General features: G+C 48.6%; 1 protein-coding gene across 1 annotated transcript; it reads left to right on the top strand.

Annotated features, from left to right (window-relative positions):
* The first annotated feature begins 622 nt into the window (after positions 1-622).
* Positions 623-1552, top strand: LOC147599797 (olfactory receptor 14J1-like). Its single transcript, XM_086753584.1, has one exon. It carries the CDS (start codon positions 623-625, stop codon positions 1550-1552), a length of 930 nt encoding a protein of 309 aa, XP_086609710.1.
* Positions 1553-17406: the final 15854 nt, after the last annotated feature.

Here is a 17406-nt window from a genome sequence, read left to right as displayed (position 1 = left end):
CAGCAGTGTCTGCTTGCTTCTCTGCGTAACACGAGAGTTTGATCACTCTTTGGCTCTGAACGGTGCCAGAATGGGGCACCTGGGAACAGGTTGGAGGCGCAGACCAGCTCCCCTAACTGCACTAAGCCACAGGCAATCCTCTTGCCTCACAGGACTGGCTCTGTTCTCCCTGAGGGCAGCAGAAATGCTGAGGGTGTCTGACATCCAAGAACACTCTGCATGGGACATGCAGAGGAGCTGTAAAAAACACCAAACCTGACAAACCGCCTTCTGCCTTTTCGATACCTTAGCAGTGGGAGGACAGATGCTGACAAGCCCTTCGACATTAGGAGTAGTTTCATCTGAACAAGACTGAGCACCAGCAGTGGCCCCTGTCTCACCTTTTCCATGAACCAACTACTGCAAAGCAGAACTGACTCCTCAAAAGCCATTGGGCAGGGACACTGCTCCTCATGGCATGCTCTGCTAGTGCAAGCCAGAGCTGCAGCCATGGAGCTGAAGGAAGATCTCCTAGTTGGCCGGGGGGATGGTCAGAAATTACGTTGATTTTCCCTGGAGAAATCTCCCCTAACTTGTCACTGCCTTTTCCATTTTGTACAGTGCTCCATGCCCAAAGGGACAAATGTCCAACACCAGCGCTGTGAACGAGTTCCTCCTCCTGGCCTTCGCAGACACACGGGAGCTGCAGCTCTTGCACTTCTGGCTCTTCCTGGGCATCTACCTGGCTGCCCTCCTGGCCAACGGCCTCATCATCACTGCCATAGCCTGCGACCACCGCCTGCACACCCCCATGTACTTCTTCCTCCTCAACCTATCTCTACTTGATCTGGGCTGCATCTCCACCACTGTCCCCAAATCCATGGCCAATTCCTTGTGGGACACCAGGACCATTTCCCATGTAGGGTGTGCTACACAGGTGTTTTTATTTTCAATGTTGATAGTAGGGGAGCATTCTATTCTCACCGTCATGGCCTATGACCGCTACCTTGCCATCTGCAAACCCCTGCACTACTGGACCCTCCTGGGCAGCAGAGCTTGTATCCACATGGCAGCAGCTGCCTGGGGCATTTCTTTTCTCAATTCTCTCCTGCACACACTCAACACCTTTTCACTACCACTCTGCCAGGGCAATGCTGTGGACCAGTTCTTCTGTGAAATCCCACAGATCCTCAAGCTCTCCTGCTCAGATGCCTACCTCAGGGAAGCTGGGGTTGTTGTGGTTAGTCTCTTTGGAGTTTCTGTTTGTTTTGTGTTCATTGTTGTGTCCTATGTGCAGATCTTCAGGGCTGTGCTGAGGATCCCCTCTGAGCAGGGACGGCACAAAGCCTTTTCCACGTGCCTCCCTCACCTGGCCGTGGTCTCCCTGTTTGTCAGCACTGGTACATTTGCCTACCTGAAGCCTCCCTCCATCTCCTCCCCATCCCTGGACATGGTGATGGCAGTTCTGTACTCAGTGGTACCTCCAGCAGTGAACCCCCTCATCTACAGCATGAGGAACCAGGAGCTCCAGGATGCCCTGTGGAAATTGGCCCAGCTGGCACTGTTTCAGTGACAATAACCTGCCGCCCCTTCGCTGCACATTTCTCAGGGTTTATTGTAGGCCAGGACTCTTTTTTCTCTTGTAATAATCACACTGTTCCCTCTTTCTTTCTGGGTTTATATTGCTTCTCTTGAGATTTGATCCTGTTGTGTCTGACTCTTGATCAGCTCTGGGTCAGATGCGGCCAGCCCAACAGCAGCTGTTCAATAAAAGGAGATCTCCCAGGTGCAGTGCCTGAAGGCTGAGCTATTCTTACAAAGCTATTGCCAAGAAAATGTCTAAAGAATTGGTCTTTTAGAGCTTCTTTTCTCCTTGTGTGTTCTCCCTGTGCTTGGGATTAAGGTCACGGTACCATGGGGACTCACCATGTGCCCTGGGCTGGACGTGAACAAAGGTGAAACGCTCAAAGGTGAAGTTCCCCAGAAGTAAAGCATGAATCCAGGTATCCACAAACAAGGACTCTGCAGCACCATGGGAGTCAGTGAGGACCCAGCAGGCAGAGGGAGGGAGACCGGAGAGATGTGGGAGCTGCCTGAGGAGGCACAGGGCTCTTGTGTTGTCCTGGGGGGTGGGGCTGGTGGGGGCAGAGAAGGAGGAGTTGAGGAGCATCTACAATAAGAATGCATAAGGGCCTGAGATTGGGTGGCCTTTACCTTGTGCCACTATTGCACGCACCAGCCCTGGAGCTGTGGGGACGGCTGAGACCCCTCTCTGCCCCCCAGGAGCTGCTGTGCCCTTCAGTGGGGCTGGGGCTGTGGGTGAGTATGGCACATGGCGACAAAGTAATAAGCAAGACAGCAAGCGAGTCAAAGTGTGGCACTGAGGGAGCGTTTATTATTACAAGTAGTGTTTTATACTTTTTACCCGGATGCTCTTTGTCTGCGATTTCTATTCCTACAGGGCAACTATTTGCACGATCTCTACCACCCCACCAATTGCCCAATTAGCTTCACACTCCTGATTGACGTTGTATCATTGTTATTCATCACGTACTTCTTACTTTGTCCATCACACCATTGCTTCTCAGCACATACTCTTGCATTGTCCATTGTGCTCAGGTCCTGTTCGCTTCGATACATTCACCCATATTCCCATCCGTATTACTCACTTCGCTACATTCGCTTACATCGATGCACTTGCTCATATTCCCGTCCACTACATTTCCCCCTTTTTGTTTAAGAGAGCCAAAGCAAGCGCTACATTGACATGCAATGTTAATACTGCGTTCCATCATTCGTTGCACACAAGTTAAAAAACATGGAGTACAGATACAAATCAGAAAAAAAGACAAATATCCCTGATAAGCACAAAATAACAAGTCTTTTAAGCCATAGCCCAAGGTTCCCAAACCATGGAAGAAAGCCCAAGAAGTCGTCTTCTGAATGTAACTTCAATTGCTGGGTCAAAGCCTTCAGTTGATCAATACTCGCATGAATTGATCCCGAGTGGTCACTAAGGTTCATACAACACAGGCCTTTGAAACCCTGACATCCATGGCCTTGAGCTAAGAGTAGAAAATCAATCGCTGCTCAGTTCTGTAATGTAGCATGCCTTATTGAGTTAACATCCATTAATAGGCCTTGCAAAGTGATAATAGTTGCATTGCTTTATCTAGCAAGCCAACATCCTAACTTATTAATCATATTTAATGCGTGTGCAGTCCCTATGGATGCAATTAAGGAACCAAAAATTCTATCAGCTGCATTCCAGAATTGTACATTTGAATCATGGTTCTCTGGGAACGTTTTTAGAGCTCGTCTCATACGATGACTGTTGTAGCTCAGCCCTGATCGGGACCAGACTATGCAGTCTCTCTCTCACTCCCCCCATCCTCCGAGAGAACAGGGAGAGATAATATAAGGAAAAACGGCTTGAGGTTTGAGATAAGGACAGGGAGAAATCCTTGAAGTTACCATTACAGGCAAAACAGACTCTACTTGGGGAAAACTATTCATTTATTACTAAAAACAGCAGGATAATGAGACAGAGAACAAGATAACTTCCCACCACCCCTCCCTCTTCCCGGGCTTAACATTATCTCTACCACCTTCCCCCCCAGCAGCACAGGGGGGGGAAGAGGGAATGGGGGTTGCGGTCAGTTCATCATGCGTTGTTTTACGCCTCTGCTTCACGGTCAGGGGAAGAAGTCCTCACATTCCTCCCCTGCTCCGTTGTGGGGTCCCACCCCTACGCCACAGTTCTTCGTGAAACTGCTCCGGTGTGGGTCATCTCTTCCACAGGGTGCAGTCTCTCCAGAACGGCTGTCCCAGCGGGCCATCCATGGGCCACAGCCTCCTTCAGGCCTCCACATCCCCTGATGTGGGGTCTTCCACGGGCTCCAAGTGGATCTCTGCTCCTCCGTGGACCTCCATGGGCTGCAGGGGGACAACCTGCTCCACCATGGTTGTCACCACAGGCTGCAGGGGAATCTTGGCCAGGAGCCGCGTTACTCCTCCCCCTCCTTCTTCACAGACCTTGGCGTCTGCAGCCGTTCCTCGCAACAGGCTGGCAGATGTCTCTCAGGATCTTTCTACATCTTATTCACTTCTCATCTTCTCTCCACTTCTTGAAGCCGGGCCGGGCCCAGTCGGGCCCAGTTGGCCGCCTGGCGAGAGGCCAGAGGGTGAGGCCTGCAAGGCCCGTGAGGCCTCCACCTCCCCCTCTGCGCCTCTGCCCCCGCTCAGCTTCTTCACATCTTATCTTCTCCTTTTTTTTTCTGTTTTCCCCTTCCTAAATAGATTATCGCAGAGGAGTTATCAGGGAATATTCTGCTTCCAATTGGCTCGGCCTTGGCCAGCAGGAGGTCTGCCCTAGGCCCGGCCGAATCCACTGAACAAAGGGGAGCGACTTCTAGCAGTTTCCTATCGAAGCTACCACCTTAGGCCCCCTCACTAAACAAAACCACAACAATGACTGAGTTGATATGTCAAATTATGAGATGGGATATTACGACGAAATAGCGTTAGTTGGCCAAAAGCATATGGTCCTCCCACAGCCTTCCCAGGACTACCTTTCCATGCCCTATGCCCACAAATCAAAAAAATATCTTCAGGAAGGCCAATAGCATCAATTCCAGGGATAATCTGACTTGATGCAGTGTTACTACACCAAGTCCAGTTCTTAAAAAAATTTCTGTGTGGTGAAACATCCAACCCAGAACCATTCATGTATATTTTAGCCGTGTAGTTCAAAGAGAAACAAATGTGACTTTTCAATGTACCCATAATGTCTAGTTCCTGTGGTTGAATTGGCAAGGCTGGAAAATCATGTATCACATTTAGTGAGGTATTATACCAGCCTCGTGGTTGTGAGGTGGTCTTTCGCCATGTCTCATGACATCTCCAGAGAGGCTCAATAGCACCTGGTTTTTTGCATGGACTTTGCACTGAGACATTGTAAAAAGTATCTAATTCCTGACTTGCCAATGGTACGCCTACCAAACAGGTACGAAAAGAAGCGGTTGGTGTAGCCATAGAAAGACACACGGTACTTTAGTTGGTTGCTTTAGCAAGAACCAGCCAGACATTGCTATTAGGTGCATTCAAGCTGGCAGCGGGCAATCCTGTGACTCCTCTGATGAATCCGAGACATAGGGTCGCACAAAACGCGATGGAACCCATTGCAGTCGATCACCTGTAGAAATACAAGCATATCCCCGACCCCAAGTTATTAAATCTTTTGGTCCTTCCCATTGTCCTGAAATTGGATTCTTTACCCTTACCAATGGTTTACTTTGAAAAGGTATGGATAACCCATGTTGTTTTTCATATTTTGACTTATACGGCTCTTCTAGATTCAAAAAATTAAGGACTTAAGTTGCTTTCCATAACCTTTCCTGTGGAGATTCCAACCCCATATTTCCCCTTTTTCGTTTATTGAGCTGTTCTTTCAAAATCCTGTGAGTTTGCTCAGTAATTGCTTGACCTGTGGGTGAATGAGGAATACCTGTGACACGTTCAATACCCCATTGTTGTAAAAATACTGGAACGTGTGCAGAGCTATAAGCAGGCCCATTGTCAGTCTTCACTCGTCGCGGAACACCTAAAATTGCAAAACAGGTTAGCCAAGGTTTACAAACATCACGTGCTCTTTCTCCCGTGTGTGCAGTAGCAACAAGATACCCAGAAAAAGTATCTACTGTTACATGCACATATTTCATTTTTCCAAACTCTCCAAAGTGTGTGACATCTGTTTGCCACAACTCGTTACCTTTAATTCCACATGGGTTAACTCCTTCCTCGGCAGGCAATGGGGCTAAGAGTTGACAATCAGGACGGGCTGCAAGAACACTACGTGCCTGAGTCATGGTTAGCTGAAAATGTCTTTGAAGTGCTCTAGCATTTTGATGATAAAAGGAATGTGACAAATTAGCTTGCTCAAATCGATTGGAAACTATCGCAGACATGGTGTAGAAATCTGCTAATTGATTACCTTCTATTATAGGACCAGGTAAATCAGTATGAGATCGAACATGCATCACATAGAAATCATGCTTTATTTGATCTATTAAGGACCAAAGCATGTGAAGTTCAGCCATTAAAAAAGAGTTATCCACATTCTTAATCATTGAATAATCAAGTCTCGCTACTATCCCTGCTGCATGAAACGAATCTGTGACAAGATTAACAGGATCATCGTTAAATTTTAACAAGCCATGTTTACTGCAACCAACTCAATTACTTGAGTTGAGCCTTGCGGAACAATTTTTACTTCATGTTGCCATTCTGCCTCTGGGGATGGTTTCCATCCCATGGCTGCTTTCCTTGATTTGCCAGAGCCATCTGTAAAGACAGCAATGCCTTGTACAGGGGTTGGTCTGTAATGTAATTTTGTATACAGGGGCAATTTAGTAATTTCAGCCCAAATCTGATGTTTGGGATAATGAATAGAGATTTGGCCTTGAAAGTCAGCTAAAGCAATTTGCATATTGAGATTTTCAGCAAGAAGCCAATTCAAATTTTCTTTGGTTGCAGGAACAAAAATCACACATGGATCTATTCCATCAAGAGCCTGTAATCTGGCCCTTCCCTTTTGTATCAATTTAGCATAAGCTTCAAGAGTTGTTACCACTGTTTTTGATCGAGAATGTGGCAAAAAGAGCCATTACTCGTAGAGGGTCTTTTGCACTCTCTTCCCATTGAAAGAGAACTGCAAAAGGCTGAAAGACATTAGCAATTATTGCCAACATGATTGGTAGTTCAAGGAGACCTCGCCATCCTTGACGATTTTCGATTGCCTGTGAAAAGAAAAAATAGTGAAAAAACCAGTCCTTTAGATCAATCACTGGTAAAGGCCAATTGGCTGGAAGCATAGATGGTGAGGGCATCCCTGGCTGAAGAGCTCCCATAGGCTCAATTACAGCATTAATTGCTCTGAGGTCCTGTAGCAAGCACCATCTACCCTTCTTTTTTGGAATACAAAACACAGGAGTGTTCCAAGGGCTCAGGGAGGGCGTGATGCGGCCAGCTGCCAACTGCTCCTCCACCAGCCTATGCAGTTGTTCCAGGCATTCTCGACGTAGGGGCCATTGGTCAACCCACACAGGTTGTTGTGTTAGCCAGGTGAGTTTGAAGATCAGTTGCTGCCAGGCTCTGATCGGTTGTTCGATGTTCTCTGCATACAATTTCTCTGTTTTGGTTCTGCTGTGTGGACTGTAGTTCCGAACTGTCCAAGCACGTCTCGCCCCATTAGGTGCACGGAACTGGAGCAATGAAAGGAGCAGCACGGGCTACCTGTCCATCTGGTCCGATGATCACTCGAAGATGTGTGCTTTGTTTTGGTCGCTGCATTCCTCCTATTCCCACAATCGTGGATGCAGGGTCTGCTGTGGGCCATTCTGGTGGCCAGACAGAACTCTGGATTATAGAGACATCCGCACCAGTACCTACAAGTCCTGTAAAACAACATCCGTCAGTGGTGCTTGTTATCATTGGTTGTGTCCCCTTTAAGATTTTGTCCACAATACTTGCGGTTTTCCAGTGCTGTCAAAACCTTTTTTACCTGTATGTCCCAATTTCCCAGAAGTTTCCCCTTAAAAAGGTACAAGCTGTGCGATACGCTGTCCTGCTGAGATAAAACAAGGAGGCACCGGTGTCCATGTCATGATTTGAATTTCTCCACTGTAATCTGAATCAATGACTGCAGGTAAAACAAAAAGTCCCAGTTTAGTGGTTGACGATTTACCAATTAGCAAAGCATGCATCCCTTTTCCATCGGACCCCAAACTCCCGTCGGAATAAGAATGACATCAGTTGTTGTTATTGTAACTGAGTGGGCAGCGGCCAGCTCCAGCCCCGCACTCCCTGCGGTGGCTGGAGTGAGGTCGCCCACCACACAGTGTGACACGGATTTATTTGATTGTTCGGGGCGCACGGACTCGCCCCCCGCCTCACGTTTCCTGAGTGATCTGATAAGGGCTGTCCATCAGCGTGATATCTGGAATGACATTCGTTAGACCAATGTTTTCCTTTCCTACAATGAGGAGAGTCTCGGGGTGGAAAATTATTTCTGTGTGCATTTTTCAGGCAATCTCTCTTTAAATGTCCCAAAGCACCACAACAACAGCACCTGCCTTGTCCTGACTGTTTATCCCATATTTTTAACTGTGCTGCGAGGGCATTAGCTAAAGCATCAGCTTGGTGTCCTGTTGAGCCAATATCTTGACACGCTCTGATCATATCAGCCAAAGAGGGGTTACGGTTTTTCGTAGGTTGCAATACACGCTTACAATCATTGTTAGCATTTTCAACAGCCAATTGTAATAGCAACAACACTCTTGCATCATCATTGTCGATCTGCCACTCTAAAGTAGCTTGCAGACGATCTATGAAATCTGCGTATGGCTCATCAGCTCCTTGCAGCACCTTAACAAAACCACAACAGTCCTTCACCCCTTGATGCCGGAATTTTTCTCACTGCCCGAAGAGCAATATGTCTGATTTGAACATACGCTTCCCTCGGGAACTGTGCCTGTGGGAGCGGGTTACCGTAAGCACCTTCTCCTGCCAATTGTTCATATCCTATGGGAATCTGTTGATTTCAATTTGTAACACATTGCACAGTACATCCTCCTTTAAAATCTGCATGCCACATCATGAATTGTGTAGGTGCTAACACCATTTTCATTAACGATTTCCAATCACGTGGAGCCAGAGCATACGACTCTGCTATTGCCTCAAGTAAGGTTGCAGTAAAAGGAGAATGTATCCCTCCCTCCTTTACTGCTCGTCACAGCTCCTTTATGGCATCATAACTGAGAGGCTGCCAAACTGGCTGCTGATTAGCTTGATACAGAACCGGACAGGCTAAGGCAATTTGCCAACCACCATTCTGCAGTGCCGCTTTCTTACAGTCTTCCCAGATATCACACGTTTCAACATTCACAGCTGCATGATTAGCATTCACATTTCACGGAGGAGGAAACAGATCAGGTTTCTTTTCAGAGTCTTTTGAACCCACATTAAATAAATCTACCTCCGGAGAGGTTTCGTTATTAGCAAGCACGGTATCAGGAAAAGAACTGATAGGTGAAACCCCAGGCAAATCTGGCGTGCGAGACTGCGGCGACGGCAGCGACGGTAAAGGCACGGAGGAGGGGTGTACAAGCCAAGGTCGCAGGGGAACAGGAATACAGCACAGAGTTCTCTGCACCGACCCGCAGCACGGAGTTCTCTGTGCTAATCCCTCTCCCTGCCAGTGTCTGGGGAGATGCCATTGTTACAGGGGAACATGCTCACAGGTTGAGGGTCTGGTAATGGGGGTGCCGACGCCTCAGGCAAAGAAATATTAGTAGATTCTGTTGAAACATCTGGAGGGTTAGCATGATTTGTACCCAAGTGGCCAAGTTTTTGCAAGCTTGGCTGTCTCCTGCTGCAGCGGCTTTTTCAAGGCTTGCTCCCACTCTTTCCCAAGCTGCTATTTGAAAAGTCCTGTCTGCAGGAAATTGTGGATGATTTTCATGAATCCACTCTCATAAAGTCATTAACTGTGGGCTGGTAACAGTTCTGCCCTGAGTTTTTAGCATTCTTCCCATTACGTCAATGCTTTGCATCTGTTCCAAGGATATTTTCCCTCCCATGGTTCCCAGTTCCCTGCACCTGTGTGCAGGTGATGGGTGTGGATCCTCAATCCTGGTTTCTTGATTCCGGCCTCTGGTTCAACTGGACTATGCCACCAGTGAGGGCTCTCTTCAAGCCTCTTTTGAAGTTTTGTTCCCTGTTCCTTTTAAAGTTTAATTGCGTCCCTGTTTGGGCGCCGTCTGTGGCACATGGCGACAAAGTAATAAGCAAGACAGCAAGCAAGTCAAAGTGTGGCACTGAGGGAGCGTTTATTATTACAACCAGTGTTGTATACTCTCTACCCGGATGCTCTTTGTCTACGATTTCTATTCCTCATGGGCAACAATTTCCACGATCTCTACCACCCCACCAATTGTCCAATTAGCTTCACACTCCTGATTGACGTTGTATCATTGTTATTCATCATGTACTTCTTACTTTGTCCATCGTACCGTTGCTTCTCAGCACATACTCTTGCTTTGTCCATTGTGCTCAGGTCCTGTTTGCTTCGATACGTTCACCCATATTCCATCTGCATTACTCAATTCGTTGCATTCGCGTACAGAGATACACTTGCTCATATTCCCATCCACTACAAGTGGATGCATTGGGGTCTCTCCTGGCACTTGATGGTGTTATCAGTGTCCTGGAGCAGCTGACAGAATTTACAGATGACACAAAACGGAGGCAAAGGAACGAAGCATACAGTGGAGGGCTGCCTTCTGGAGGAAACTGAACAGGTTGGAAGACTGGCCCAACAATATCCTAGTGGATTTCAGAGAGGAGAACTGCCCAATGCAGTCCCTGGGGTGCCCTGACCTTGGGCACCAGCCCTGCCTGTGCTGCAGCTCAGTAGAAAAGGCCCTGGGGGTCTTGGTGGACAACAAAGGGTCTGTTCAGCATAGAGACAAGAAGGCTTCTGGAAGCTACACAGCAGCATGTCAGTACCTATCAGGCAGTTAAGATGGAGCCACACTCTTCATTGTGATGCATGGTGGGAGGATGAGAGGCAAGGGACAAAAGGTGAAAGGACGTTCAGGTGGGAGATGAGGACCATGAGGTCTATCAGGTCACACAGGCACTGGAAGAGGTGTTCCTCAAAGGTTTTCAAGTCTTCTTTCCCACTAAATATGGCCTCCAAACATTGAAAAACCACTCCTGCTCATGCCAGAATGAAGCAAAACCCTATGGCACCAGCACAAGCTCTGCCTCCCCAGGGCCCTCTCCTCTCCATGAGAGAGGTCTTCCACTAACCCCACACTTCTTCCACCTTCAGCCCTCACAGTTGCACAGCTATGGCCTGCCTACTGGCCTTCACCACTGTCACCCTTGTAACTGAGGCCAAACATACATTTTGGCACTCCCAGCGTCAGCTGGCACCTGCTCCACACCTGGAGCCCACTTGGCCATGGGGAATGGGAGAGTCAAGGTCCACTCTGCCCAGCGCTGGGCACAGATTTTTCCTGGGAACGTGGCCGAGGAGCTCTCATCATGTGTGTCAGCGTGTGGCCTGGCAGGGGTGGGACTGGGACAAGTGCTGCTGAGGCAAGGCTCAAGTAGCTCAGCTGGAGAACTGGAGAGCATTCCACTGAAGATCTAAAGGTCCCCGGTTCAGCTCCAAGCTTCAGCAATGATTTTATCCCTGAGATTTTTGCAGAGCCCGTCTGCCTTCTTCCAGCCTGCCCTGGCTGTCCTCACTCCTTCACCTCTTGCTAGAGCACTGCAGAGCTGTGGGTCAGAAGGACCCTTCCTCTGGCACCACAAGTCCCCAGGCTCCCCCTGGCCACGCCGCCTCCAGTGCCTGTGCTCCTGGCGTGCTCCGCGGCCGTGACCCCAAGGAGCACACGGTGGGGTGGAAATGCTTCTTGTGAACGGCTGTCAGGTAACGGCTCCTTGTGCTGCCAGAGCTTCAGTGTCTGTGCCCGGCACAAGAGCGTTCCCCACCTCCCTGTGCTTCACGTCATCAGTCGGGAGAATCATAGGATCATTTAGGTTGGAAAAGACTCCTAAGAGCCTTGAGCCCAGCCGTTATGCCAGCACTGCCAAGTCCACCACTGAGCCATGTCCCTAAGGTCTTTTAGATCCCTCCAGGGATGGTGTCCTGGTTTTGGCAGGGATGGAGTTAACTTTTCTTCTCAGTAGCTGGTATGTTTTGGATTTCGTGTGTGAAGAATGTTGATAAACACCCTGATGATACCAGTTGTTGTGAATGAGACCAAGGACACCGTCCTGCTTTCCAAGTCTCGCTAATTTGCAGATGCAGGAAGCTGGGAGAAAGACAGACAGAATAATTGATCCAAACTGGCCAAGGAGAGTATTCCATGCCATAAACGTCATGCTCATGGGGGCAGGCGAGGGTGAGTATCTGCCTTCCTGGCATCCATCTTTCCTGCTCGTTTTGCTGGCATCATACCCGCTACCTTGCTGGCTCCCTTTTGCTCCTTTGCTTGCTGCTCAGTTTTGTTTCCGTGATCGCTGCTCGGGATGGGCTGTATCGGTCGTTGGGACATTGGGTGGTGAGAAAACACGTATTGTTCACTTTGTATATTTTTAATATCCTTATATTCTGTTATTATTGTAGTTTTCCCTTTTTATTTTAGTAAATTATCTTTATCTCAACCCACGAGTTCTCCTTCCTTCCCAATTCTCTCCCCCATCCCCCTTGGGGAGGGGGAGGGGGAGCGAGAAACTGTGTGGTGATTTGGGCTAAACCATCACAGTCTTTTTGGCGCCCAACGTGGGGCTCGAAGGGTTGAGGTAAGCAGAGATCTGACTAGAGTGTGTTAAAGTTGTTACAAGTGCTTATTATTTTATTTGAATCCCTGGTCACAATGTTGCACTACGTGTTCACATGGTTGTGTTTTGTCTGTCCTAAGCTGCATCACATATTTCCTTTGGTGCTGTTTATCACTTCTCAGAAATGGATGAGAATTCTCATTTTGATTTACTGGGCACTACTGGCTTATGATATGGTAACATCACTGGTCATGAAATTAGTCTGGTCCTTGTTTTCGGCATTGCTGGCAACTCCGTACTTTGGATGCCATTTGGTAAGAATCGCACATTTTTCTTTTTCTCCCCGGAGAACCAATCTATGGGGAAGTCAGAGGAGGGTACCTTCCCCTACTCCTTTACCTTCCCTTTTTCTTTTGAGCTAGTTACATCAGCTCTCGAGAATTTTGAATATCCTTGGGATGGGCAAGCCAGCATTCTCCTATTGCTCTGTCTCCTGAATGGGTTTCAGATGTTGTTTGGGATTAAACAACTATTTAAAAAAATCACCCAGAGATCTGCCTTGAGGTTGGAGGGGCAGGGGTGGCATGGTATGTGGGAGAAGATGGGCAGGTACCTAGAGAACTTCTCACCTCCAATGGTCTGGAACTTCACTCCCGAACAACTACAGAATCCTGATGAAGTGATCAAATATTTGAAAGAAAAATGTCATGGCTATTCTAAAGAGGCAAAGCTTACCGCTTTGTGCTGGGCACTGGCTAGTATCTACCAAACACTGCTTAATGAGCAGCACCCTCAGGAAGAAGGGAGAAAAAGTCAACCGACTGATACCATGGCTACTCCAGCCCCAGCTACCGGCACCGCAGCCACTCCAGCCCCGGCTACCGGCACTGCAGCTGCTCCAGCCCCAGCTACCAGCCCTGTGGTTACTCCAGCCCCAGCTACCGGCCCTGCGGCTACTCCAGCCCCAACGACAGGCACTGCGGCTACTCCAACTGTAGCTACTGGCACTGCAGCCGAATCAGAGAACCAACCTGTGTCAGTATCAGTCGCCCCTGTACAGAAGAAGAAAACTTGGAAGCGAAAGTCAGCTCGTTTAGTAAGGGATGAGGGAAAACCAGGACCATCACGAACAGAGGAGGAAGAAGAGCAACTCATGAGAGAGGACCTCGTAAGAGAGGAACTCATAAATGAGACTGAAACCACCCGATCCCTGTCCCTGAATGAGTTGCGAGACATAAGAAAAGATTTTGGCCGCCGTCCAGGCGAGCACTTTCTCACCTGGCTGCTTCGATGCTGGGATAATGGGGCCAGTAGCCTGGAATTAGAAGGTAAGGAAGCTAAACAGCTGGGATCCCTTTCTAGGGAAGCAGGCATTGACAAAGTGATTGGAAGAGGTGCACAAGCTCTCAGCCTCTGGAGGCGACTCCTGTCAAGTATGAAGGAAAGATATCCCTTCAAGGAAGATACTACTTATCATCCAGGCAAGCGGACCACCATAGAGAGAGGTATCCAGTACCTAAGGGAATTAGCTGTGCTGGAAGCCATTTATAGTGACCTAGACAGTGAGGAGTCACCCCAAGATCCAGAGGAAGTCCGGTGCACACGGCTCATGTGGCGGAAGTTTCTACGGAGTGTACCATCATCGTATGCCAATTCATTGGCAATTATGCTCTGGAAAGAGGGAGAGGGACCAACGATAGATGAATTGGCTACTCAGCTCCGGCAATATGAAGACACTCTCTCTTCTTCCCTCGTCTCAGCTGTGGAGAAACTGTCTTGGGAGGTCCAGCAGTTAAAAGAGGGCCTACTCCCCGCCCATACAGAGGAGTATTTCAGCTATTAGGAGTAAACGTTTCCCTGCTCAAGAGAGACGGTACACACGGCGAGGTATCCTGTGGTTTACCTTGCGTGACCAAGGAGAGGACATGAGAAAGCAGGATGGGAAACCTACCTCAGACCTAGAGGCACGGGTACGTGAGCTGCAGGGAAAAACATTTGCAAATAGAGGTTCTCCCTGGAAAACTGCTGCTCCGGTCTCCAGTGGACAGTTCCCCAGACGGAATAGAAGGGCTGATCTTACCTATGATCCTATGGAAGGGAATTCTCATTCATATTCACAGGAAGTGAGCGGCGAATATTATGAACAGGATTAGAGGGGCCCTGCCTCCAGCCAGGCGGAGGAGAGGGACAACAGGGTTTATTGGACTGTATGGATTAAATGGCCTGGCACATCAGACCCACGAGAGTATAAGGCTGTAGTAGACACTGGTGCACGGTGTACCCTAATGCCATCAAGCTATAACGGGGCAGAACCCATTTGTATTTCTGGAGTGACAGGAGGATCCCAAGAGCTGACTGTATTGGAGGCTGAAGTGAGCCTGACAGGGAATGAGTGGCAAAAGCACCCCCTAGTGACTGGCCCAGATGCTCCCTGCATTCTTGGTATAGATTACCTCAGGAGTGAGTATTTCAAAGACCCAAGAGGGTATCGGTGGGCTTTTAGTATAGCCACTGTGGAGACGGAGAAAAATAAAGAGCTGTCCATCTTGCCCAGACTTTCAAAGGACCCTTCCGTTGTGGGAAAGCTGAAGGTTGAAGAACAAAAGGTACCAATTGCCACCACCACAGTGCACCAGCGGCAATACCGCACCAACCAAGACTCCATAATCCCCATCCTCAAGCTGATTCGTCAACTGGAGAGCCAGGGAGTGATCAGCAAGTCCCACTCACCCTTTAACAGTCCCATATGGCCAGTGAGAAAATCTAATGGAGAATGAAGGTTAACAGGGGACTATCGTGGCCTAAATGAGGTTACACCACCAATGAGTGCTGCCGTGCCGGACAGGCTATAACTTCAGTATGAACTGGAGTCAAAAGCAGCCAAGTGGTATGCCACCATCGATATTGCCAATGCGTTCTTCTCCATCCCTTTGGCACCAGAATGCAGGCCACAGTTTGCTTTCACTTGGAGGGGTGTCCAGTACACCTGGAATCGATTGCCCCAGGGTTGGAAACACAGCCCCACCATTTGCCATGGACTAATCCAGACTGCAGTGGAAAAGGGTGGAGCTCCAGAACATCTGCAGTACATTGATGACATCATCGTATGTGGCAACACAGCAGCAGAAGTTTTTGAAAAAGGAGAGAAAATAATCCAAATCCTTCTGAAAGCCGGTTTTGCCATAAAACAAAGCAAAGTCAAAGGGCCTGCACAAGAGATCCAGTTTTTTGGAGTAAAATGGCAAGATGGACGTCGTCACACTCCAATGGATGTGGTCAACAAAATAACAGCTATGGCTCCACCGACTAACAAAAAGGAAACACAGGCTTTCTTGGGCGTTGTGGGTTTCTGGAGAACGCGTATTCCAAATTACAGTATGTTTGTAAGCCCTCTCTAGGAAGTGACTCGAAAGAAGAATGATTTTAAATGGGGCCCTGAACAACGACAAGCCTTTGAACAAATTAAACAGGAGATTGTTCATGCAGTAGCCCTTGGGCCAGTCCGGACAGGACAAGATGTGAAAAACACCCTCTACACCGCAGCCAGGGAGAATGGCCCTACCTGGAGTCTCTGGCAGAGAACATCAGACTCGAGGTCGACCCGCAGGCTTTTGGAGCCAGGGATATAGAGAATCCGAGGACCACTGTACTCCAACCGAAAAAGAGATACTGGCAGCATACGAAGGAGTTCAAGCTGCTTCAGAAGTGATTGGTACTGAAGCACAGCTCCTCCTGGCACCCCGACTGCCAGTGCTGGGCTGGATGTTCAAAGGGAAGGTCCCCTCTACGCATCATGCAACTGATGCCACGTGGAGTAAATGGGTCGCACTGATCACACAGCGGGCCCAAACAGGAAACCCCATTTGCCCAGGAATCTTGGAAGTAATCACAGATTGGCCAGAAGGCAAAGATTCTGGAATGCCACCAGAGGAAGAGGTGACACATGCTGAAGAAGCCCCACCATACAACAACCTCCCAGAAAATGAGAGGCGATATGCTCTGTGCACTGATGGATCCTGTCATATTGTAGGAAAACTTTGGAAGTGGAAAGCTGCTGTGTGGAGTCCTACACGACAAGTGGCAGAAGCCACTGAAGGCCAAGGTGAATCAAGTCATTTTGCAGAGGTGAAAGCCATCCAGCTGGCTGTAGACATTGCTGAACAGGAAAAATGGCCAAAGCTCTATCTCTACACTGACTCATGGATGGTGGCAAATGCCCTGTGGGGGTGATTAAAGCAATGGAAACAGAGCAACTGGCAGCATAGGGGCAAACCCATCTGGGCTGCCGCACTGTGGCAAGATATTGCTGCCTGGTTAGAGAAGCTTGTTGTAAAAGTACGTCACGTAGATGTCCACGTACCCAAGAGTCAAGCCACTGAAGAACATCAAAACAACCAGCAAGTGGATCAGGCTGCTAAGATTAAAGTTTCCCAAGTGGACTTAGACTGGCAACACAGAGCTGAACTATTTTTAGCTCGGTGGGCCCATGACACCTCAGGCCATCAGGGAAGAGACGCAACATACAAATGGGCTCGTGATCGAGGGGTGGATTCAACCATGGACACTATTGCACAGGTTATCCATGAAAGTGAAACACGCGCTACAATCAAACAAGCCAAGCGGCTAAAGCCTCTGTGGTATGGAGGACGATGGCTGAAGTATAAATATGGAGAGGCCTGGCAGATTGATTACATCACACTCCCACAAACTCGCCAAGACAAGCGCCATGTGCTTACAATGGTGGAAGCCACCACTGGGTGGCTAGAGACATATTCTGTACCCCATGCCACCGCCCGAAACACCATCCTGGGCCTTGAGAAGCAAGTTCTCTGGCGACATGGCACTCCAGACAGAATAGAGTCAGGTAATGGGACTCATTTCCGAAACAACCTCATAGATACCTGGGCCAAAGAGCATGGCATTGAGTGGGTATATCACATCCCCTATCACGCACCAGCCTCTGGAAAAATTGAACGGTACAATGGACTGCTGAAAACTACACTGAAAGCAATGGGTGGTGGGACCTTCAAAAACTGGGATAAACATTTAGCAAAAGCCACCTGGTTAGTCAAC

The sequence above is a fragment of the Chlamydotis macqueenii genome, chromosome 8, assembly GCF_036417535.1.
Source record: "Chlamydotis macqueenii isolate bChlMac1 chromosome 8, bChlMac1.mat, whole genome shotgun sequence".
Lineage (NCBI taxonomy): Eukaryota > Metazoa > Chordata > Aves > Otidiformes > Otididae > Chlamydotis > Chlamydotis macqueenii.
This window is presented reverse-complemented; position numbering and strand designations above follow the sequence as displayed.

Excerpts from the sequence above, each read along its gene's own strand:
- LOC147599797 (XM_086753584.1), top strand. The coding sequence starts at position 623 with ATGTCCAACACCAGCGCTGTGAACGAGTTCCTCCTCCTGGCCTTCGCA.